The sequence below is a fragment of the Centrocercus urophasianus genome, unplaced genomic scaffold (genome assembly GCF_019232065.1).
Source record: "Centrocercus urophasianus isolate 14NV4802_14NV808 unplaced genomic scaffold, USGS_Curo_1.0 seq_19, whole genome shotgun sequence".
NCBI lineage: Eukaryota > Metazoa > Chordata > Aves > Galliformes > Phasianidae > Centrocercus > Centrocercus urophasianus.
The window spans coordinates 20364229-20388758 of NW_024884744.1; the positions used below are offsets into that span (position 1 = coordinate 20364229).

The 24530-nt window shown below is 44.6% G+C and overlaps 3 protein-coding genes across 4 annotated transcripts in view; all 3 read right to left on the minus strand.

Annotated features, from left to right (window-relative positions):
• The window catches only part of VPS8 (VPS8 subunit of CORVET complex), a 62552-nt gene extending 57562 nt beyond the window's left edge, over positions 1-4990 (minus strand). Inside the window, 8 exon segments of the mRNA XM_042820522.1 lie at positions 518-550; positions 1472-1565; positions 2808-2938; positions 4069-4137; positions 4567-4776; positions 4778-4813; positions 4815-4891; positions 4894-4990. Of these exon segments, the coding sequence (XP_042676456.1) occupies positions 518-550; positions 1472-1565; positions 2808-2938; positions 4069-4137; positions 4567-4776; positions 4778-4813; positions 4815-4891; positions 4894-4975 (732 nt within the window). The 5' untranslated portion in view covers positions 4976-4990.
• A 9-nt stretch (positions 4991-4999) lies between these two features.
• LOC122161252 (thioredoxin domain-containing protein 6-like) lies at positions 5000-14686 on the minus strand. The gene is made up of 5 exons (XM_042820526.1): positions 11131-14686; positions 8831-8888; positions 7944-8047; positions 6863-6934; positions 5000-5668 (listed from the first exon to the last, which is right to left on the minus strand). Exons 1-5 carry the CDS (start codon positions 11161-11163, stop codon positions 5537-5539), a joined length of 399 nt encoding a protein of 132 aa, XP_042676460.1. The 5' UTR covers positions 11164-14686; the 3' UTR covers positions 5000-5536.
• A 92-nt stretch (positions 14687-14778) lies between these two features.
• ARMC8 (armadillo repeat containing 8) overlaps positions 14779-24530 on the minus strand; it is a 56070-nt gene continuing 46318 nt past the window's right edge. For both annotated transcript variants that reach the window (XM_042820524.1, XM_042820523.1), the window contains 8 exons: positions 23303-23389; positions 22831-22923; positions 22191-22340; positions 20360-20455; positions 18146-18241; positions 17599-17671; positions 16174-16267; positions 14779-15382 (listed from right to left, as the gene is read on the minus strand). In XM_042820524.1, coding sequence (XP_042676458.1) covers positions 15349-15382; positions 16174-16267; positions 17599-17671; positions 18146-18241; positions 20360-20455; positions 22191-22340; positions 22831-22923; positions 23303-23389 — 723 coding nt within the window. In that variant the 3' untranslated portion in view covers positions 14779-15348. The remainder of the gene's footprint in view (positions 15383-16173; positions 16268-17598; positions 17672-18145; positions 18242-20359; positions 20456-22190; positions 22341-22830; positions 22924-23302; positions 23390-24530) is intronic.

Here is a 24530-nt window from a genome sequence, read left to right on the forward strand (position 1 = left end):
TTACTTCTGACATACTTTAATTAGCATGCTTGACTTCAAGAAGCTTAGTGCCCATTGCTAAACAGGCCTGTGCCTTTCAGACAGGCTTTCAGCAAAGCTTTAAGGTCATATTTGAGTTCTATCAGGGCCACAGAAACTTTGAACTCACTGCATGATGAGCACTCCACTTTAAATGTCTTTATGAGTCAAAGCAACGGCTAGCAAAGGAGAAATAGGTAGGGAGCTTCAAGGTGCCCAACAGATGAACGTGATTGGGAATGGTTGGGTGCTCAACTAAGAACTTCTGGTGATGACATGAAAAAAGGGAGAGCAGAGGGCTCCATCAGCACAGAGGCAGTTAGGAAAGGCTGCACTCTGCTCCTAGAAGCTAGCCTTCTAATGCTGCTCCTCCTAACCCTCAGATTTGAGGGCTCTTAGCAAGGTAAGACCCATTTATCAACTCTATTAAACTACTGCTTAAAGTCTGCCAAATTTATGTGAAGAATAAACACACAGTACTTGAAAATTGTGTACTTACAATTGCAGTAGGCAAACCAGCATCCACTTTGTCCTAGAAAAACAGGACAAATTATGAGTAAGCAGCAGAACTCCCTGCACTATTAATGTCTCTAATAATACAGCACACAGAGTCAACACAAGATGTTTTAATAAGTCTCACCAGGGCAGAAAGTGCAGAGAGAACCACAGGCAAGGAATACTCAGAACAGATGAGGAAGCATGCAGAAATGGAGAAGCAGACTATCCTGTCATTACAAATGAAAGCTATCCTGTTTTTCCTCAAAAAAAGTCTAATCTGATTAACAGCCCTCAGTATTCTCTATGGACACTGCACTGATATCTAATGCAAAACCATTTCCCTCTCCAGAACACCTTCTTAGCTTCCCACCCAGGCAGCTCATACCTCCATCAACACAAGTAACAACCAGCTGCAGCACACTCACACTCAGACTCCAATCACACAGCCCTTACAGAGACATTCACAGATGAATCACCTGCATTTTATGCTAACAAGCCTGCTTCAGAATTCACATTCTTTATAAATCCCTGCCTCAAATGTGATCTTGGACAGCTCCTTTTCACTGGCAGCACAAACTCCAGGCAGGCCTGAGGTGCAGTCACAGACAGCTTGTGGGCCTGGGATGAGTGTGGCCTGTGCCTGCTGCAGGCATTAGGCAGACCTGCTTCTAGCACCTTTAAGAAACAAGAGCACTGACATCATTTTGTACTAATATTTCCCATCAGATTTCTTGACATCTGGCAACAAAAAGCAGTGTTAAAGAGGACTTACCACATTACTGTGCAGATAGTCAGCTAATAATTCACTCCTAGTTAGAGGTTACTAACACTAGCTTACGTACTAAACATGTTAATACTAATACTATGAAGAGGGAGAAGATCACCCACATCCCTCTACACCAGAACAAGCCGAAATTTTACTTAATAGATGTCACCAGGAGAGATAGACACTTACTGCTGCAGATACAATTTGGGCAGAAATCCCTTTCAGAAGCGAGAGTCTTATAACTGATCCATGCAGAGAGAGAGAATCTGGGAGTTTTTTCTTCCTAAGGAAAGAAGAAATAATCCAAACACATTAAAGCAGAGTTTGGAACACATGCCCACAGCTAAACCAGCAGGTAAAGTCTGCATGCATACATAACCATGCAGTTTCCATTCTTATTGCTGATGCACACGTGTCCAGAATCAACAGCCGTAAAATCAATAGCAAAGTATACAACCTAACACTGTGCCTGCATAAGAATTTGTCTTAATTCCTCTTCCACAGAAATGAAAAGTCCTTCAAACAAGTCTTCAGTTTCAAGCATCTCTCTGCAGACTACAGCATTTATTAATAAAGCCTAAGAGAAACACTTTTGCTCTTTACTCCAGCCTCAGCGCACCAGAAAGCTTCAACCTCTAAAGGTGAGCACCTGTAGGCAACACACAACTGAAAAATGCTCGTTAGCAGCATATGGACCCCTGGGAAAACCAGATGTATGATTTGAAGTGTAATATTCAATTCAAACAGCTGACTGTATACAAAAGGTAAAAGTTGCTGTTTATGGAGAAAATGTTTTTAAAGGTAACCAGTGTACAAGGAAAAGTAGATTCTGAAGAGCACTGGTATAATGCAACACACATAGGAGGGGGAAATTCCCCAGGAAAATTCAGTTATCTTTCCAAAGACATACAAACAAGTAGGTAGGCTAATGAAACATGCTTAATAGCTTATAGTGTGGCTGAGGACCCATAAACATGGTGAGCAGCTTCAAACAAACATGATAAAAATGACTCCCAGTTTTTCTGCCTTCCATGTACTGGAAAATATTAAGTCCCTTCAGGTTACATTTCCCTCAATACCAAACATTCTTTCTGGAGACGAAAGAACAGTGCCTCAGAACACCACCAAATGCCACCATAAACTGTCACACTTAAGAGTGTTTGCAATTGTTTCCAATGCAGTTGCACATGTAGCAATCACAGCATAAAAGAAACCAGAGGCCAACTTCCCATGGCACATAAGCAGGCCATGGGAGTGGCTCAGGGTGTAAGATGAAGCCATAGTTCGAGTAATTAGCAAAGTAAGTCAGCAGTATTGCAGCTAACTATCACATGCCAGGCTGCTTTGGGATGTCAAGATTCACATTCCATTTCCACGAGCAAAAGCATTTTGCTCGCCCTTTCAAAACACAGAAGGTTGCTTTAGGAAGTTTCAATTGTTCTTAGCATTGATAGTCCTTCTACCCAACCAAAAACATAATTACTTTTAATTGATTTAAATTCCCAGGGTATCAGACTTGTAGTACCTTTTCAGGTGCGTCCTGTCCCCGCTGTCAGAGCTTGCTACAGAAGACGTGTCATAGGAGTGTGTATCTGTGTTATCAATGTTCAAGAGAAAGGGATCTTCCAAAATGAAAGACTCCTCTTCATCATCAGTCTGAAAGAAGAGAACCACCACACTTGGTAAACATCCAAAGCACACAACACCTTAACGGAAACAGCAGCAAAATGGCATCAAGTAAGCAGAAAAAGAAGTATGAGAATACAATAAGATAATCTCTTATTACAAAAACAGAACTATGCTATACTGTGGATAGTGTGGAAGAATCAGTCTCCAGAACCCTCAGTGATTACAGAGGGGATGAATAGTGTGGGATCTCCAGTGAGAGAATGCTGCCAGCAAGAGAACTAAACATGCTGCACCCCAGGGCTGCCTTCTGCTGGTGACCCTCTCTCCTCAAGCTTTGCCTAGAATTGTTTCTATGTTATTTTCAGGTGGCCATTGCTTAAGCTACCTTCTAACTTCAACACACGTCACACTGTCCTTGAAGCACAGAGCCAGAGTACAAACACAACGCTGCACTGAGAGCCAACATGCAGTGATGACAGCAGGTGCTCCTTGTTTGCCTCACTGAGAGCAGCCCTGTGCTCACTTTCCTTCAGAGCAAGGTATACCTACGGGCTCACTCAGCTTGTGCTCCACATTGAAATCCCTTCCTGAAAACACTTTGCTGGTCATTCCCATCCTGTATACACTGAGACAAGCAGCTCCAAAGACAGTCTGCACTGAGCCAGGTTTTCTTCAGTTAACCACAGTTCTACTCCTTTGACGTGGACGGGCCCACTTGTGAGTTTGGGCTCACAGAAATTCTCTGAGCTCCACCTACATCCATCACCAGAAAGAGGACAGGCTCTTCTGCACCTCCATTCAACATCCCTTCTACTCGGGCAGCAATCTGCTGAATGTTCCTCCAGTTCCTAGACTGCACATGACTGTCCGGGACGCTTCATACCTGTACCTTTAATGCAGATTTTAAGAGAAGTCACCTGTTTCAAGCTCCTTTTTGCCATTATATGGGGCCAAACGTATGAAACAGACTACTAGGAGCTGTGAAGAATCCAGCAATTACACGACTCAACACATGCTGTGTCAGCTATCAGTATCAGGAAGCCATAGGGTTACACCACTTTATTTCCCAGAAGAAAACGAGAGCCTGGGTGACCTCGGGGACCTCCTCCAGCCTCAGTGACAGCAGTTCAAGCAGCATTGCGCCGTGCCCCTCTCACCTCGTTCAGGATGCTCTCCAGCGTTGGCGGGGTATCGACTTGAGGGATGTCGAACTCTTTGTCATCGATCTGGACATCAGAAACCACAGACCGGGGTTAGATGCCCACCCCGCCTTCCAAACCTCTGCTAACTACGAGAGGAGCACGCTTTGCTTACACCCACCCCGCGCACAGGCGCCAGATTCCGACAGACAGCGACAGGACACGGGGAAAAGCATTAGACAAAGAGGGAAGGTCGGGGCGAGAGGCGAGGAGGGCACGTTTCGCCCGGGGCGCTCCCGCCGCGCTCTCCCCGGGGTCAGGCACGGCAGGGCCGGCCTCGCAGCTCCATGCCGCCCGATCCCTGCCCCACTGGAAGCGGCACGGCGGCTCGCAGTACGAGCGCTGGCGTTGCCTGCACGGCGGCCACAGGGACCTCTTCCCCACCTCCACCCACACCGCCGGACAGGGCGCAGAGAGCACGGCACGGGCAGCGCCGGCACGGAAATGGCGACGCACCAGCTCGCTGCGGGAGTCCAGCTCGCGGTCGAGCTCCACCGCGCTCAGGCGGGACGCGGACGGCTCCGGGCAGGCCAGCCCGTCCGGCTCAGCCTCGCTTCCCGCGGGGCCCTCCTCCGGCGCCGCGTCCATGGCTGGGCTAGGACAGGTGGCGGGGCTAGCAGGCCGGCGGCGCCGGGACTCGAACCTGCGTCCGGAGCCGCCCCCACTCCCGCGCAGGCGCAGCACGGCACCGCCACCCTCCCCCCCGCCGCTGTTAAAGGGGCCGCAGCGCGGCGGTAACCGAAGGGCGGAGGCGCTGGAAGGGAGCGGTTTATTGGAAGTGCGCGGCTGCCCCAGCACGGCGGCAGCGAAACTGGACTAGGGAGCGTCGAGGACTTGAGCCTGCTGTGGGAGGGAAAGAAATCATCAGTGACGTGGAGAGTTACCAGTGAGAGTCGCTGCAGGGGATGCAGTGGTACGGCTGCAGTGAGCTCAGAACAAAGGCTGCATTTCCTCAGCAGCGCTGTGCCCAGCACAGCTGCTGTAGGACAGCTGCTGCCAGTGATTGCACGGCGATATCCCAGCGCAGGAACGAGCAGGGCCCAGTGCAGTGAAGTGCCCGCCCCTGCAGCCTGAGAAATGTCATCAGAGCTGCTAGATTATGGAATTAAAAGCTAAGGTATCCTGAAGGAATAACTAATGCTAGGGGTGGGTGAGCTCAGCAAGAGAAAACACAGAGTTCTCCCTCCATCCTGTAGAGCAAGGTGAGGAGTTGCTTTTCCTTCTCCTAGGAGGACAGAGGGTTTAAAAACACAACCACCCTTTCAGCTTCTTCCTTAAATCCAAGAGGGCTGCACAGCCCTGTGACATGGGATGCACATCAGCCTTCAGGCTCAGCCCAGAAAAACTGATAGGTTTTTGGCAGGAAGCAACCCAGCTTCAGCGCCTTGCTGGCACTGGAAATCTGAGCTTTGGCTCTAACAAGGATTCAGAGCCTGATTACCACCAAACGCTCTCCTCCATGCTCCAAAACCTTCTTTCCCACTGCCAGCTGTTTCAGAATGGTCTTGTGCAGCAATGGGGCGTTTGCTCCTCTCACAATAGCTGTCAGTTCTCCTCTCTGAAAAGGGTGAAAAGCAGGTCTGTCAGTGAGCCCAACTCCCTGGGCTCTGGAAATCACCAGACCATCTCATCATGTCCTGTGTTATAACAGAATCGTTAAGGCTGGAAAAGACCCCTCAGATCCCCAGGTCCAATCCCAGCCCACCCCACCATGCCTACTGCCCACGTCCCTCAGTGCCACATCCCCACAGCTCTGAGCACCTCCAGCTGACTGTCCCACCTCCCTGTGCAGCTGTGCAGTGCCTCGCTGCTCTTTCTGAGAAGGAACGTTTCCTAACGCCCAACCTGACCTCCCCTGGCACAAGGTGAGGCCATCACCCCTCATCCTATTGCTGTCACCTGGAAGAACTGACTGACCTCCATCCGCCACAGCTTCCTCTCAGGGAGTTGCAGGGGCTGATAAGGTCTGCCCTCAGCCTCCTCTTCTCCAGACTGATCTATTCCAGCTCCCTCAGCAGCTCCCCATAAGTCTTGCGCTCCAAAACCCTTCCTCACAGCTTCACTGCCCTTCTCTGGACACACTTCAAGGCCTCAGTGTAGTGAGGGGCTCCATGCTGAGCACAGCACTCGCTGTGCGGCGTCACCAGAGCTGAGTACAGGGGACAATCGCCTCCTGCTCCTGCTGGCTGCACTATTTCTGATGCAAGCCATGATGCCACTGGCCTTCTTGGCTGCTTGGGCACCCTGCTGCTCATGTTCAGCTCAGCATCAACCAACACCCCCAGGCCCTTTTCCATTGCACAGCTTTCCAAGCCCCAAGCCCATAGCGCTCCATGGAGTTGTGAGCAAAGTGCAGGACTCGTCTTGTTTAAACTCACAACTGGCCTCAGCCCAGCAATCAGTCTGTACAGATCCCTCTGTAGGGCCCTCCTACCCTCAGGCAGATCAACACTTCCCCCCAACTTGGTGCCATCTGCAAACTTACTGAGGGCACACTCAATCCCCTCATCCAGATTGACAGTAGAGATATTAAATTATGTACCAGGCCCTCCTCACAGGCAGAGCTTCTCCACTCCAAAACGAAAGGGAAATTTTGGAACAACTTTCTTTACTGATGTCCCTGAGGATGAAGGGAAGCAGCCTGTAGCAGCAGTGAGGCCCTGCAGTAGCACAGCTCTCCATGAAGACAGCTGTTTGCACTGCTAAGTCACATTTATTGCTGTGTAACTACTGTAAGAAACTTTTCACTCACTGTGTAGAAGAGAAAGATGGGCTCACATTTTCCTCTGTATTTTTCCAGAGCATCAACGGAATCAACTTCAGCCTAAAAAGGATGTCAGATAAAAAAGGTGCTTATGGGAAAATATTTTTGCTTCAGAGGAACATACACAGAACAGCCTGCGCTCAGAACTGCCCAGCACTCACCCCTCATGTACAGCAAAATCCCAGGCTGAAATGACACTGGTCAGGGCAAGGATTTTGTCTCAGCTCAGTAACACACTCGAAGCTGTGGATGTCTCTGGGAGATTCTGCCTGCAGGAGCTGGGGCAGCAGCAGGAGTGTGTACAAGGCTGTGTGAAATGGAGTTTTGAGCATCTCTACAAATCAGATCTCCACAGCTGTCTGGGAACTTGTCCCAGTGCCCTAATCACTCCTATTTGAACACTTTTTTTTTTCCTTGTATATTTTGGAATTTTCGCTGCCACAATTCAATCTTGTTGTCTCCTGTTCTTTTGCTACGTACCACTGAGCAATGCCTGTCTCTTCCCTCTCTAATAATGCCCCATTAGGCAGCCAAAGACAGCTCTTGGCTCTGCCCCTGAGCCTTCTCCAAATTTTGAAAACCCAGCTCCTTCACTCTCTCCCTGTACGGCACAGGAACACACATGCTGCTCATCCTGTCCAATGTTATTTGTGTAAGCAATTTGGTGCACACTGCAGAAACAAGTCCCTTGGAAAGTTCACCAGGTCAGCAGGCAGACATCTTCCAACTAACGTGTCACCCAGCCCAAGAATAGCAAGTTTGCTGCCAGGGTTAAAGTAAGAGCTGGTAAAATATGAAAGTCATGAATCAAAATGATCAGTTGCGTTCAAGCCTTCTCCTTCGCAGAAAAACATCTGAAAAGTACAGAATTGTTCAAGCCTGAAAATCTTTAATGGTATGAGCTATTTTCAATGTAACCAACCTGCATCTAGCAGGTTCATTCACACAGGCTGGAACTCCTGCACTGTTACTGTTCTGGATGGATTTGGAAAGATGAATGACTTCAGTTACCTGCTATGTTCAGGGGACAGAATATGGATTTTTTAAGCAGTGCCAAGTGGGACCTTACCACAGCAAAGTGCAGAAGGTCACTGCTGACTTCATTCCTTATTCTTCGGAAAAGATCCACTACTGTTTTGCATGGGCCACACCAGGCTTGATATGCATCAACAACTGCAAGCATGAAAATAAGAAGAAGGTCAGAATGGATTTCAGACCGACACCAATAGGCTGGTTTGTGCACTTTGCAGGGTAATCTTTAGGAAGAGGGCTGCATTAAGGCCATTATTGCCATAAGAAACCTGAAATCCTCACAGAAATGAAGTGTCCCCTTCTGGTGATCTCTATGGCATCACCTTCCTGGGGAAGGAGGTTTTCTTAAGGTCCAACCTGAGCCTCTCAAGCTGCAGCCTAGGGCTGTTGCTCTCATAGTTCTGACTCTTGCCAAGCTCCACAAGGGCTGCAGATTCAACTACAGTAGAAACTAACTACTGATATACTAATAGATCAAAGGGTCAAATGGCATTAAAAAATAACAAGCTTACAACGTTGTGGAGTCTTTAAAAGATATATGCACGTGGTTGTGACCCTGAGGGTATCAGATTTTCCAGGGTAACTTGCTGCACAGGCTCACCTAGCCACCCTCTGACCCCCACATTGAGAGCCAGGGCTGCTCCTTGCACTGGGATCTCCCTGCCCCATGCCTGGGGCTGGATGGGGGACTCGAGGTTCCTGCACCAGTGCCACTATAGTTCAGTGACAACTGTCCCACATCAGTTGGTAACCTCCAGCTAGTACAGCTTCTGGTAATATGGTATAATATTCCTTACTTTCACTCAGGGCAAGAGAAATAGAGGGTTCGTCCAAACATTAGTATCAGCAGAAACTGATTCCTAACAGGACCAAAGTGCTTGTAACACAGAACAAATCAACAGTGTGTGTTGACCAAGCCCTTACCAATGAGGCCTTCAAGACACAGCATTTCCTCCCAAAGTTCCTGGCTATTGATGTTCATCTGTGTGAAAATTTAAAAGCAGTCAGAGCAACAGCAAGTCATCAGGTAGTTGTAAACATATCGACATGTCACCGTGTGCTTGCCTGTATGACAGACACATCCGTTCAGAGGCATTAATCTGAACACTGCAGGAAAATCTTCCTGCCTGCACTCCTCTGGTGAGCAAGGCAGGGCCAGAACACAAGTGGGAGACTACTCCCCCCCCCCAAAGCATTGCACAGGTATATGGAGGGGTATAGAAATACTTGGACAAATGCAAGCCCTCCCCTTTCAGTAGCAGCAACTCTCTGAACAGTCTGGGTGCTTGGAGACAACACCTTTGGTTTGCAGAGAGACAGGGAAGTGAGCAGGGAGGTGAGCAGGGAAATGGTCCCTGTGCCTTCGTGGGGTGTTGGCATCAGGGACTGTACCAGCAGTGCCAGTGGTATCTGGATGGATCATGCCACAGTCCTGATCTTAGCATCAGGACAGCACTATGTGCTTTCCAAATCCTTCGGTGTGTTAGGCAAGAGGCTGCAGCTGGGGGATCACCTAAAATGAAAGCAGCATTCAGGCCAACCCATGTTTACATACCCCGTGGACACATTTCTTCACAGGTCCCCACCCTCCATAGGGCTAGGGGTTTCTTCCCTCCCTCTGTCCAAGCAGCTTTGCTCACAGCAGGGATGGGGTGACCCCTGTGACCAACCATGGGGTGCAGCACGGAGGGGCAGGCAAAGCTTTTGGAAGACCACACCGTCCCCAGTAATTCCACCAACCTCCTCTGCTGAGCAGCCTACTTCTGTAAGCGCAGGTCACGCAAGGGCATCAAAGAATAATTGTCAAGGGTGTTATTGCAAAGTAAAATAATAAAAAGTGGCTCAGCACGAGCTACTCAAGTGTCAGCAATAACTCAATAAACTATCCCTACCAGTGGAATGTGCTAAAAAAGCTGATTGTAGGTAGCCCTTAGACTTGCAGGGGAGCAAAAAAGGCTGACACCCAGGGTTAGTAGAACCTGGTGCTTTCTAAATAAATTGTTCTGAATTTTTTTATTTTTTAACTAAATGACTTTGAAGAATCACTCATGTTGGTAATATTACTTCTTTGCTGCTGTGCTGATACTGAACAACAAAGATTCCTAGTAGCATTCTCAGTCGGTATCATTAATCCTAAATACATTCAGTATTGTACCAGAATACACTGGAAGACTGTAAGCTGCAAGAAGGGTTATTATTCAGTAATTAACACCAATGCACATTAAAAGACTGCTAGAATTCCCAAGTCAAGAACTCAGAGTGGAAATTCCCATGCAAATTAAGCGGCTTCTTGCAGACTTTCAGGTGTCACTGGAGGTCAGGGTGCGCAGTTTCTCCAGGACCCCCCCTGGCTCAGAGCAGGGAGCTGTTCTGACACCTCCGTCTGTTCCAACGCCTTTCTCTGTTTTCAGCATGTGACCCCACGCCTAATTTATCAGAGCACATCTGCAGAGTTAAGAAATGCAATTATTCCAGGTATCAGCAGCGCTAGGACCACCCTCGGAGCGTTCCACAGCACGTTAATGAGTTCAACTCATTGATGATGATTGTAATTTGCAATAATGAGTTCAACTGATGGACTCCGAAAGCAATGCCAGCACTGTTCAAAGTGCTTTGCTAACGTGGATGCCCAGCAGCAGCCAGGCTACGGCTCTTTTCTGATACCCAGAGCGTCTCCAAGCCAACTCGCTGCACCATACACAAGGCTCAGGTCACGCAGTCACACCACAGTCACACCTGTGCAGACCTAAACTAGGATCTCCCAGGCTGGATGTGCAGCTAGTTGCCAGAAGTGCAAAGTTTCATTGCAAACATTTGCCATCACAAAGGAATGCAGTGCAACGAGCAGCAGCAGAAATAATTCCTAGCTTAAACTCTTCACCTTTCTCTTCTTACATATTCACAGCCTCACCCCATGATCTCCAATTTTTATAATGACTTATGAAGTTCTTAACCTGGAATTTTTCCTGGTACCTCCCAACTTTTTCCAGCTTTGCAGCAACCTCTAAACAACACAAACCCCTGGCACTGACCTCAGGGCCGTATTTGCCTTGCTGCAGTTCCCCAGCGCTTCCCACCTGCCTTCAGGAACGCTTTTCTACCACCAGAATCTCACAGCAGGGCTCTGACAGCAGATACCCTAAGACCAAACTACATTCTTTCAATTCTCCATGAATTTAGAAGTTGTTCTGAGAGGCCCTCCAGCACGGCTGGCTCCCACTGACCTGAAGGACCGCCTCCTTTCTCTTTGCAGCCATTCTTCCACAGCAACAGCAGTCGCTGCGCAACGCTCTGCGGCCGTCTTCTAATTATGTCTTCTAATTACGTGACTCCGACCGCTGCCAACCTGCACCACAGAGAGAGTTTTAGCTGCCGTTGCTTCTCTACCCAGCAGGACTCAGCAAGAGCAGGGCTGGAGCTGAGCGCTGCTGCAGCTTCTGGACCAAAACTACAACAGTGGGACTCCCAAGCCTGCGCAAGGAGCAGACTGGGCCCAGGTACCTGTGCAGCAGCTGGCAGCTCCCCAACGCTGCTATGGCAGTACTGGGCGGAACAGCAGCCCGGCCCTCCCTGCTGCCTTTCTCCTGCCCCACTGCTGTGGGAAGCTGGGCTTCCTCTGCTGTGAGCCCCTCTGCCTGGCCGACCCACCCGGCTCTGCCTTCTGCTGCATGTCCCCCTCCACTCCTCATCCCTCCCAAACCCAGGGCACAGAGCCAGAATCACCCCACATCGAGCACAGGCGAGAAGCTGCCAGCCCTTCCCCAAACACAGCTCCATGGTAAGTTTTCTTCCCTCATCTGAAACAAGCATCCAACTGCCTGCAAGCATTCAGGTCAACAAAGCTTCTGCTCACCCTGACTCCTGTGCCGGGCTCCTTGGTGCACACCTCAACCTGCTCCCTGCCCCTTGGCACACTGCAGCCATCCTCCAGCTGGCCACCTCCTGGCTCAGAACCTGGCTTCTGGTACAGCAGCTGCCCTCCCTCGTTGCCACCAGCAAGCTCAAGGTGACACTGCTTGGTGTCACAGGGACGCGGGCAGGGAATCCCCAGCCTGCATCACCAGTGTGGGTGAGCACTGCACTCCAGGGTGCCCCCACAGCTACCTCTATGTAAACATGAGCCCCCAGTAAAACCCCAATGATTATGACCACAGCTGAATTTTCACGTTTATACCTAACAGGTGCCTACATGTCAGAATTACTCGCTCATCCCCTTTGAAAACTTATTTTCTTGACTTCAATAACGTAATCTCATGCACTGCAATTATTCCTCTGCCTGCTATATCACTGCCTTAGGGGAGACCAACAGAGGCAGGGCAGCTACTACCTGGCTAAAAGCTGTAAAAGTTTGGGGCTTTTTGTAATATGAGATGCTTTCCTTAAGAACACAAGATGCCTCTGAGCACATCGAGTAGCATGCTTCACTACCAGGAGCTCCATTTGTGATAGCAACAACTGGCAAATTGTCTCATTTGACTTTGAGAGAGTATCCCAACCAGCAAGCTGGCAGTGGTGAGGTACAGCCAAGCATGGCAGCTGCCTGATCACCAGCACACTCCAAAGCAAAACCAATCACTTGGACACATGCAACCTTTGAGAGAATGGTTATCATCATTGGACCCTGCAAACAGACATAAGGAGCAAATACATTTAAAAAATTGATTAGGTTTGATTGGTTTTCAGGAAGAGAAATGGCACAAAGATGGCAGAAATGTGATCATCTGTGTTGCATCCAAACTCTGCTTGCTTTGGTTCTGCAAACTCTAGCTCAAGAAATGCCACCACCCAAGCAAAGCTGGCAAAGGCCTGGCCAGCACATTTGTTTCCATGCAAGCCTCAGGAAGCAACTGTGGGGCTGTGGAGATGGCATAGAGAGTGCCGACTGTTCCATGAAGTTCAGAAAAACCTACATGTTCTGGTAAAGTTTTTTTTTTTATTTACACTATTTTCTTCTCTTTGTACACACCTATAGCAACAGGAAAAATTATTCACAAAGCTTAGCTGAAGGTAAAAATGTTCTCCATCCAACGGTTCGCCCTGCCAACACCTGCGGGAAATGGCAGTTGTTCTCACGCAGCAACAAGATTGTCTGAGCATTGTTTTTATCATTTCTGGTAGAATTTAGGAACCAACCACCTCCAAAGATGTACACAGGTACTTACTCACCCTTCTTCTGAACACTTTTAGGCACCAAAGTTTTATAGAACCAAACTCAGAAAAGCAAACTGGGGGAAGAGGGGGAGAAAAAGAGATGTGAAGGAACTGGAGCTCCTAAATGTACGTAGCAGGAGTGAGAACTCAGAAGCCAGATACACACTGTAAAGTTTCACATTCACAATACCTGCCTCAGAACTTTCCCTCAGGTCAAGCCAAAAATGTATCTGATGGGATTTTATAGGTAAGACTTCATTTCTGAGGTACTGCTACTTATCAAGTTCTCACTTATTTTCACTTTCATTCTTGTTTGGCCTCCGAAGTCCATCACAGAAAAAATTGCAGAAGGACCTAAAAACTTCCAGTCACTTACTGCAATGCCTGGGGGAAAAGTGTCAGGTGCCACTTTTATTTGTCTTTCGAGAGCAGAAGAAATTACATGAACTGTATATATTCTCCTCTGCAACCACATGATAACAGTTATCTGATACACAGCGCATTCAAATTCCAGGCCAAACCATGGTCACATTTTCTGACACGAGTAGTGACCTCTGAAAGAAGTAAGGCTGTCACAATTTGATCTTCTCATCAGAAATTAAAGATTAAGATACTTATCAAACCTGATTAGCAAAGTTACAGACCTCTCTTCTTGCAGCAGCCTTCCTGAAGCTCAAGGTAACATATGAAAGATTTGGTTTAAGACGTAGGCTGCAACCCTTAGCATGCCTGTTAGTGCTATGTAGATACAGTGTGTGGAGATTGACTACTGAAACTATGGCCTAACCTGAAATTAGAAAGTAGACACGGGAAGAAAGCAACAACCCTGAACTGCACGAAGGAGAGCTCCTTCTGCTCCATTAGCTCCTATGCATATCTGAATCCTGAAGCCACTGGGGGGGGTCTTGCATTCCAGTCTAACCTTACACACAGTCTTCATTTGTACCCCAATTTTTTTCCACACTTACAGGCACCATTTCAGGAACTTACAGACAATTTAAGCTTCTGAATACAGTAAAATCCCATCACTTATCACCCAGGTATCCAAATCCATGCATGTGTGTATATCTGTACATATACACACAATTTATAGCAACATGACTGAGCAAAAACAAAAAAATATGTAATTTCAATCTGTTCCCCAACTTAATGCACCCATTAACAGAAATAATTTGCATGTTGCTTAACTATGACTGAAGGTAAAGGATGCAAAACAAAAAGAATCCCTTAATCACTGCTTGCCAGGTCCTTCTGGTCTTGTGAAAGTGTAGCTTTTGCAACATGTTCTCTCTACTGATACTAGGGATCAGCAAGTATGTATCATTAGTGAAATCAACTAATCCTTCGGTAATTATCTGAGAAAATTCTTGGCTTCTACAGCAAGAGCTTATGCCTGCTTATATTGCAGCCACCTCTCACTTCCCCCAAAAGTCAACAATCATGCAAACTCCAAAGCATGAGACTTTCTTCCAAAACTGTGCAGGGCCGTAGAACAATCCTGCTGACCCATTCTGCTGATTTGAGTACTTCGTCAGTACTGAGTGACCCTGTGTGGCAGGACAGTGCTAACTCTTGGATCCTGTCAGTACAGAATGTGCTGCTTATAATTTGGGATATATGGGATATATGTCTCCCCCTATTTTCCTCTTTGAAAAGGAAGTATAATGTAAGTTAAGCTGAAGTTCAGAAATGCATATATTTTACTTAAAAACATTCATCTGTTCAAAATTCAAAATAAACTTTATGGGATACAACAGTTTTCGTTTTTTTTTTTAAATAACATTTCATTCAAACTGTATATAATTCATTGAAGTATTCGTACAGCAAACAATGGTTAACCCTTGAAAACCTGTAGAAAAAGATTTTCACACAAAAAAAGGAAAAACAAAATTGAGGTATCACACCCAACACACGTCCATCCAAGCACACGCACACACTCAAACGCACTCGCACACATCCACACACACAGGCTGCAGCAAAAGCAGAAAATTGTAGGCCCAAAAGGAAAATGATGACTGATTGTTCTATTCCAAAGTCCAGGTAGCTCAGGAAAAAAAGAAACAAACAAACCAAAACAACCCCCCAAGAGTCCTCTGAGTAAAGAAACTACCTCAAAAAAATTCTCAAGTGCACTGGAGACCTGATCATTTAAACTGTTTCTGCAAAGCAGCTCCCTGCACCTAAGAAAAATGCAGCCCAAGGTGACTTGTGCAAATATAAGGAGTCAGGAATATTTCCTGCTGTTCCTTAAGTAGACATGAGGGGTGTCCATAGATTCCATTAGCCTTTGATCATGCAAGATACTGTTGGAGTGCTGTCTTCGCCCTGTAAGAGAAAAACAAGCTGTTAAATGTTGGGTTCTGGCTTTATCGTCAACGACTGTATGAGCAAAACTACATGTTACATCAGCAAGACAGGGAAGATAACCAGTGAGGTGACAGGAAACTGAATAGCTGCCTCCTTCATATGGAAGGATCTCATTGGTGGTGCAGTGTGGGCTGTAACAGTTCAAGGATCCCCCTGCACCTGAGAACAAGGCCATCTAAGCATGTACACTAGATGTTCAGCATAGCCAGTGACTGTCAGATACGGTGTGGATGAGGATGTATCTCGAACCTTGAATTTTTAAGCAAAGAAATCCCCCTTCAGTTGGTGAAAAGCAATTCTTTTTCTGTATGCTACAAATGTACCATGAAAGCAGTAATTGCAGCTGAGAAATGAACCTGTCAGTATCAGGAACACAGCCCACATGAGAAGCACATCATTCCTGTCAGTAAGACTGCCCCTACCAACGCCACACAGTGAGCTGAGAGGGTGAAAAGCAGCAGTCAGAACAATTGATGCAATCTAAGTTTGCACGACATTTTGGCTACAAATACCTCCCAAAAAACTATGGTTACAGTTTCATCAATATTTCAGCTAATTCAGTGTTAATTACTAGGACCTGAATCGAAAATTTTGCTTCTCCTTTGAGCCCACACCTCCCAACCATGCTGTCACACTCTAACAGTCCTTTCCAAAACCCAAGCCAACTCAGCATCCCAGAAGATCACGCCATAAAAGCAAAGATTCTCCTCTCATCATGTTTCTGGATTTTATTTTGTATTTGTACTCACTTGTCACACAGATTTGGATCCGACGACTGACTCAATTTATGTAGGATATCTACTATTCCCATGTCTCGCAGTTTATCCTGGCGTTCTTGTGAACCTGTAACAATAAATCACATTCTTGGGAATATCACCAAAAAAAACACAAAACAAAACCATATGCAGAACAGAAGAAAGGAGTGGCAGCAGAAACCAGCTCAAGGAGAGGGTTTGGAGCACAGTTCAGCTAAAACACAGCGATGGAAAACTCCTTCAGCTGTGGCAACTCTGAAACAGAGCTCTAGTTTCTTTTTTGTATTTTAGTACGCATGTGTTTTAAAGAAAAAGAAATAATTCAAAGGCAAAATGCCACACAAATTTTATCCTAATGCAAGCAACTGAAGTCAAGCTTCTTTAATCTCATTTTTCTGATTTGGATACAAAGGACATTCAACTGGAGGTGGATTTTTAAGTCTAAGCTGTAGCACTGTGAGCAGAAAACCACTTGGAGCATAACTGTCACTGCTGAACAAAATTCTGTGACCCGAGAGAGGTGGAATAGGAATAGGTGGAATTACACTGGAGGAAAAAAAAATGTCCTAACAGCACCAATTTCTTTATTGAAGAGCAGCACAGTCAATAAGATCTGTAAATCATCCACCTAACAAAGCCCTCCTCCCAGCCCCAGTGCTCCTCAAAGAACACCACTTCCCATCCATTCTTCTCCTTCCTGCTATGCACTGCTGCCTCCATTTGTCCTCTCCATCCCTCACAACAAAACCACTTTTTTTGTTGTTTTGATGGTGCAGCATTCTTCAGTTCCCTCCCAGTTGCCTCCCACTACAGCTACAGGGTTACAACTCCTTTTTCCCATTCCTCCCAGTTCCAGCCACAAATCATTTTACTGGTTTCAGACCCTCACTGCTCAATCCATTCAGGTCTGGGAAAAATATCTTCCCAACAAAGCCCTTTTCTAATCCATTGCCATCTAATTCTCCCCAGTGAGTCTGCTCCCTCTAGGATTCTTTTGTTCCAATTGTTTTTAGATTTTGCAGAAATGCTGCAGGTGAAATCTATGTGATACTCATCAGCTCTTCTTTATTGACATCATCTTCCTCCCTTCCTGCCCCAGAACAGCTCTCTACATTTTCTTCTATGTCCTGAGCACATTCACTTCTTCCATATTGCAGAAGATAATGATAATGAGATAGGAAAGGAATGGCAGCAGAAATCAGCTTTAGGAGCGGGGTATGGAGCACAGTTCAGCTAAAACACAGCAATGGAAAACTCCTTCAGCTGTGGCAACTTCGAAACAGAGCTCTGGATTCTATAATGATGTCTCCTTTTTCTATGGTTTGGATTCCATTGCACTGCAGTAATGACTAGTATGCAACACTAGCCTTTTGATCAGGGTAGTAACTTGTCTGTGTATTAACAGTGAGGCTTTCTTACCTTCTTCTTCATTCCATATGAGATTAGATATACAGAACATGGCAGCAAGCTGAAGTTTAGCATTTGAATGACTCTAAATACAGAAAAAAACAGTATTCAAATTTAGAAGAAGAGATGCAGAATTTCTCACACTTACATTTTGGCATTCATCCTGTAACAAATGAGGTAGAAAAAGTTGGGACAAATTCTGTATCTATAACTTCTCTCAAAGGTGACACCATGACATAAGACACTTTAATAGCTTTCAGTCAATTCCATATGAAAGAGATCTACAGGATGCTTCTTTTTCAAGATCATTACAAATTTTCCAAGTAGAATTGTTAAAGGCATTGCTTAAGTCAGCATAACATTACTGTGGGAAATAAGACTGGATATTCCTTCTAATCTGCCAGATAGAGCTGCACAGCATGATTTCTTAAACATAACTGGGTAGACAAGAGCTAAGTGCATGGCAACAACCAACAGTTCACATGAATAAATGCTGAAGTGTCATCTTTAATTCTGGCAAAAGATCAAAATAAAACATTGAAGAGAAATCCCCCCATACCATATAGTATTTGATTTTCTGCAGAATGTCATCATTGGTCATAATCAGTTCTTTTGCTGTTGTTCCATCTGCTATATTGGCAAGAATACATAACGTCTGAAAGAGACAAAAACTGTTAAGAATATTGGCTGCAGATCACATCCTATGATTTATACAGTTTTCCTGGCAGCTTAGAACTTGTAACAAACAATTCCTTTAATTAGTTTTAATATCTTTAATCTGGAGCTTCCAGCTTGCTTACATTTCGTCAGTGCCAAAGCGGTAACAACTGTGGTTGAACAGCCCTTCCAAAAACACAGTTTTTGCTGTTCTAGAAAATTAAGCAACATTCATTAATTCATTTCAGTGAGTGAAATTTAAGTCTCTTATGGAAATACGCAGCACGTAGAAAAGGTACAATATGCTGGAAAGGAGTCTGTTCTGTATCAGCAGCTAGAAAAAAAAACAACACATCCATGTAGTTCTTTGGGTGAGAAAAAGGAAAAACAGGTCTGTCTGCTGATCCCTCAGAGAAATATTTTTTTTCCCACAAGTTCTAATTGCACATCTTACCTGCAGAGGTAACTCAAGCCAACTACTAATGCACCTGCTTATTTCTTGTGAATTAGAAAGGCCATCTTACAAAACAACCTTGAAGCAACAAAGCCCATGTTTGCACTACGTGCACAAGGCATTAAGACTTGCAAAGGCAGCTTTCCTGGTGCTCGGGAGGCACGGGGAGATGCTCTGTGAATTCTTCCCTTAAGAGCTGTGCAGGAACTCAGCCATGTTTTCTGTGCACGTGGCTGCAGGAGAGCTCTGGAGAATGACCAGCACGTGTGTGATGCCTTTGTCTAAGCTGCATTCACGTTAGCAGTTGCAGACATCTATTATTTCCCAAAGCTGCTGATGACACACTAATAAGTCAGTCAGTGATAAGCACCATCCTACTTGTGTGCAGTGTTGTGTGCAAGAGTTAGTTCTGAAACAAAAACACGTTATCTCTTTGCAGGGGTAAGCAAAGTGCTCTGTATACTAAAGCCCCAAAACTACATTCAGCTTTACAACAGCCTTCTTCCAGGAGGTGCACTTTCTCCTGCAAAATAATTCTCTGAGGTTGGCAGGCAAAATCACCTCCTGTTGCAATAAAGGCCATTTCACTTACTAGAGCTTTATCAAAAGCAATTTAGAAAGAGACAACTGTTTAATCCTCAGCTGTTTCACAACCATGGTTTCACTAAACTTGCTACATATTTAGTCTTTTTGTTGTGTGTGTGTGTGTGGGTTGGTATTTTTTCTGCTAATTTTGCATTTTAAATGGCCACAAAAGACCTCTTTACTTCAGCCCACTCTTCAGCGAGCAGAGATTTAGATCACTCTGGATTTAGGGATTACAGACATTTGCCATGCTGTTCACCATCAATATCCATTCTAAGCTCCTCTGCAATCTCCCACAGCTTCTCAATGCCCCCATTATTCACCACCACATGCCCTGTGTGAAGATAGTTAAACAGAGCCCTCATCTCTCATAATTAGCCAAAATTCTGCCGTCCATCCTCTTACTTTTGCTGTGGTAGCCTCACAGAAAGTATCTCTGTAAGCTGGCACCCTTATGCTGCTCTAAAATCAGAGATGCTTTTCCCTGTTGGACATCTGCTCTCTCCATTTCCCTTTACACACGTATGTTTTTATTCTTCCAGCTGTAATTTTTGAGAGCATGCTCTGCTCTTCTGATCTTATCTTGGGCTACACCAGCATGCTCTTCTCCCTGTTACTGTCTCCTCTGCTGTGACCACTGCTGGCTCCCACAGCCCCCAGAACAGCTGAGATGCCACAGCTCCCACCAGAACATGTTCTGCCAGCAAAGCAGGCAGTAGCACTATTCTTCACTACTGACTGTTCCAACAGCTGCTGCAGGAGCAAATAACCATGAAGTTTTCCCAGCATGAAGTACTGGCTTCGTTCTTTTCCCGTGTCCCCGTTGCCCCCTTTCTGCCATGCCACTGCCTTACATTTAATTCTTTCATCTTTTAATTCAATTCCAACATGTTTATAATAATGCACTCAAGAGGAATTTCTTGTAGGTACTGAAGTTATTAAGTGGACAGACCTCAGTAAAATAGCCACAGCACATCATAATCCTCAAGAAAGTTAACATGATGAGAACAGTGAGCATTTCTAGATGTTTCTCAAATTGTATTCTGCCATGAGAACTTGAAACAAAAGAAAGGATACCTGTTCCTTGACTTCTATATTGTGCTCCCCTTCCAAAATGAGGGTCACTGCTTGCATGATTTGCTTCCCATGAGTACTCATTATATGGTCTATGTGCTGTCAAAGCAATGAAATATAGTTAGATGTAATTTTCCGGACACAGAGGTGGCATTCCTACATGAATTACTTTAAATAAAGAGTAGCAACATTGCACAAAGTTCCTAGCTCATAGCAAGGTCTCCCAAAACACAAAGCAGCAGAAACACTTGGTAATATTCCTCTTCATTTGAACCATGGTCACGTTTGAGAGAGCATGATATGGGCCTTGGTTCTTGGTTCACTGAAACCTGTAGAAAACAAAGCACTGGGTTCCTATTTGGCCATAGTCTGAAGACCAAATCCTGCTGAATGCAAGCTCTCAGTATGATGCTGCAGTTAGAAAGAACCACCTTCTCTCCTCTGAAAACAGGAGGACATCAAAGAGGGCTAAAGAAGTGTGGCTTTTTTTTTCTCCTGGAACTTTTTGGTACAGTTACTGGAACACTGCAACCAGGTTTGACATCCCCATTTGAATAAAAAAAAATCTTAAAGGATTCAGAAAGACAAGATGCATGAATTACTTATAGTCGAGGAAAACTGTTTCAAGGTCAGAGACTTACAGGTAAAAATGTCATATGATTGAGGACTACAAACACCTGTACAAGAATTAAAGTGGTCACAAGGACTAACAGCAAAAAAAAAAAAGTGAAACCAGATCTACTGGAGGAACTGATAGCAAAACTCAGGAGTGACCACCAGACATAACCAGTGCACAGCACACACTGCAATGTTTTGAGCCGGAACTCCTTATGGATAAAGATTCTTGTAGGATTTCTTACAATTGCTAGCACTGGCTTTTTTCTGGCTTTGAATTGTTACAGACAGTAGGTGAAGCTGGGACAGGTCAGACAAATAACACCTCAAAATAACGAGACTTCGCTGTCAGAGCTCAGGGTGAATTTAATGAATGACAGGTTGCTCTTTTCACATGAAAATCTTCACATCAAGACAGCGTAAATTCTCTATGAAGCTTATTGAGATTCAACAAGTACACGTATCAGAAGATATTTTGCAGTGACCTTTTTGTAGTAGAAACACAATACGTGTTAAATGCACAGTAGAGGCTTCGTGATATTTTTCTCCCACAAAAATGCTGGCTTGCCAAATGTTTGCTGCATGCTTTCCCTCTGTTCTTCACAGGGGATTACCCCTTTCTTTTCCTCCACCAATACCTCTTTCTCCCTGTCAAAACCAATTCATGGGCTTACATTTTCAAACTATTTTATTTTAGGTTGTAAAACGAGCGTATGCATTTTTCTCCCAAGCGCACAGTCCCACAGTCAAATTCAAGAAGTCTGTACTCACTACACAGTTGGGTAAGAACAGAAATACGTCAGGTATCCTCCACACAAAGCACCTCTCCACATACTGACTCAAGTGCAACTCTCTCATCACTATTCCAGACAAGTTTCACAGAAAGATTTTTTGGAGAATATTGTGGGAAGCTAAATGTCATGGAATTGATGATGAAATACAACAGTCCAGTCCTCTATTTGTAACAGTTACCAAGTTTCAGTGGATGTACAGAATTCTTTCCAATTTTTCTGATGCTGGTTTGAACTTTTCTTTACAGATACTGGGAGAAATGCAAAGCAGAGCCCTCAATTTTAGCCATGCATCAAACAGCAATAAACAGAAAACTATTTTGTATTCTCAGCCAAAATCTTTGTTTTGTCAAAAAAAAACAAAAAACTATTAATTTGCCCTGTCTGTATGTTTGATCAGAAGAAAGTCTGTTAGCAGCTCTACTTACTGGACGAGTAGACAGAAGATTCCTGAGCAACCCTAAAGTTTTCATCAGAACATTTACGTCGGAATCAGAGAGTAACTGGAATAACTGCTCTGTGCTCAGACCTCGTAAGATGTCTGATTTGATCTTCTGTTCAGCTTGAAATGCCATATTCTGAAAAAGACAGTGTTTTTTAAACCTTAAGCTTTAGTTTTTACTTTAAGTAGACAGTTATCTGCAAGCATATGTATGTCCTTGCTAAATTAATCCCGAAATTGTTATAACTTACAAAGAATTGTAAATTCCCCATAACAGCGTGTTTATGGCTATGCAATAGATCAATATCCACACAGTTTTATGGCTTGTTTTGCTGACCTGGTTATTACCCACTTTTGTTTGCCCCCATCATGCTACTGACGCTGCTCAAATATTTGCCTGAATGATCCAGACAACCAAATGTGTGTCTGAATGAAAGGCTTCTCATTCATTTCTAACTGTTGAAGTGTTCCAGGCTGACAGTGCTTCCCTTCTTTAAATGGACAGAATGAAAAAACAGATTTCACTTACACTGACTCTAGTAACAACTCACAAGTTCCTTAAGTCACATTAACAAACTACTTCAGAAGTGCAATTGCAAGCAGCATTCCATCAGTATTTTACTCACCATTAAAGCCCAAATGCCGTTCACTCGCAAGGCAAGATTTTCACTTTGTGTTAAACTACATAGAAGTTCTATGGCTCCTGATTCCAAAATAGGCTAAAATGAACAAGTTGGGACAAAAAAGTAAAAAAGCAGTAATTCTGTAAGAGAATCATATCCCCAGTTAAAGTTTGTTTTCTTGGTGCTCACGAGTCTTATTTAGACAATCATTATTCTACAAGTCAAAAAATTCATTTACACTTCTTTTCCCCTTCAGAGAATACATTTGACTATTCAACAATATTTAACTGTCACACCACTGTAAGCAGGTTTACTTTTTATTAGAAATAAATCTGTGATTTCAGTCTAATATTTCAGCCTAATATTACAACTCTGTGACAATTAACACATAATTGATACCCATCAGGAACACTTTCTGAACCACTCAGCAGGGTAGCTTTTATCCAGAAACAATAAGAGGCAAAGACAAACTAACCTCTTTGCTTGGTGAGAACTCTAGAAGGAGATTGCATAGCGTAGAAGATGCTACTATCAGAATTTCATTCGGAGCATTCTGTAAAACCTGTTGTCATGAAGGGGAGAATGGAGAATCTCTGTCAACTAGTAGGGTAAGGCAGGGATCACTGTGAAATGGAATACCTGGAATTATGCTGCACTTTGTTATGCTACACATTTGGAGACACTTGGATGCTTGTAGTGCAGATTCAGACAGTGCTCATTTAATTCAGTGTGATACTTCTCACTGCACGACAAGCTGGAGCAAAGCAAAGTTGTTTCATAGAGGTCAGATTTGAGAGCTTTCATGTGGCTTTTAAAGAAATCAATGGGAACAATGCCCTGTTCTGCAAAGCATGGACTTAATTCTGCTCAGTGGCCATTCTTTCAACAGAGAACAGGCTGTGACCTGCAGAACACCTCTATACCATGTTTTACCAAAAAATAAAAATAAAAAAATGGAAGCTCCAGGAGTCTCCTCAAAACTTCTGGTCCTTAAGGAAAGCACGATACAGTACAGTAAATTTTGTCATCCTTGTCTTTTTGGGAAAGTGAGAAACCTCAAACAAGATAAACTCTGTTAGGTACACCAGGATGTCAGGTGGGACCCACACGTGCCATCCTTAAACAGAACATCCCCCAGTGTGGTCTGGGAGAGATTGGCAAGGTAAGGAGGATGCAACTGCTCTTGCAGCAAGGAAAGAGAAACGAGTGAGGGTGGTCTGTACCAACATCTGTTTCAGAGCAGCAAGCAAACGTTAACAATTACTCCATTTACAGAGTTCTGTACATTTACAAGTGCCCTGTAGATGTAAGCCTTCCTCTTCAATACAGCTATATATGCTAGGGAAAAGTGAAGAAACTTCTCTAGTTATTATCAAGCTGGATTGAAAATTAATTTATCTTTATTTAAAATTTATTTTATTTTTCACTTAAGAATAATTCCTGCCATTTTGGAATGAGCAGACAGAATTCCTGACTCCAGATTATTTAATAAAAATTACAATGAGCAACAGCCAGCAGCAGTATTTGCAAAGTTTCTTCACAAAGCTCCCTTTCTAGACTGGTTGTGCTTCTTCGAGCAAGCTTGTCATTTTAGTTTTACATTTCTACAAGTTCTGATGTTCCCAAGTTGGGATTTTTGCAACCTTTTAGATATTCAAACCATTCCTTCCAAGCCCTTTCAGACGACAATCACAAATATTGAC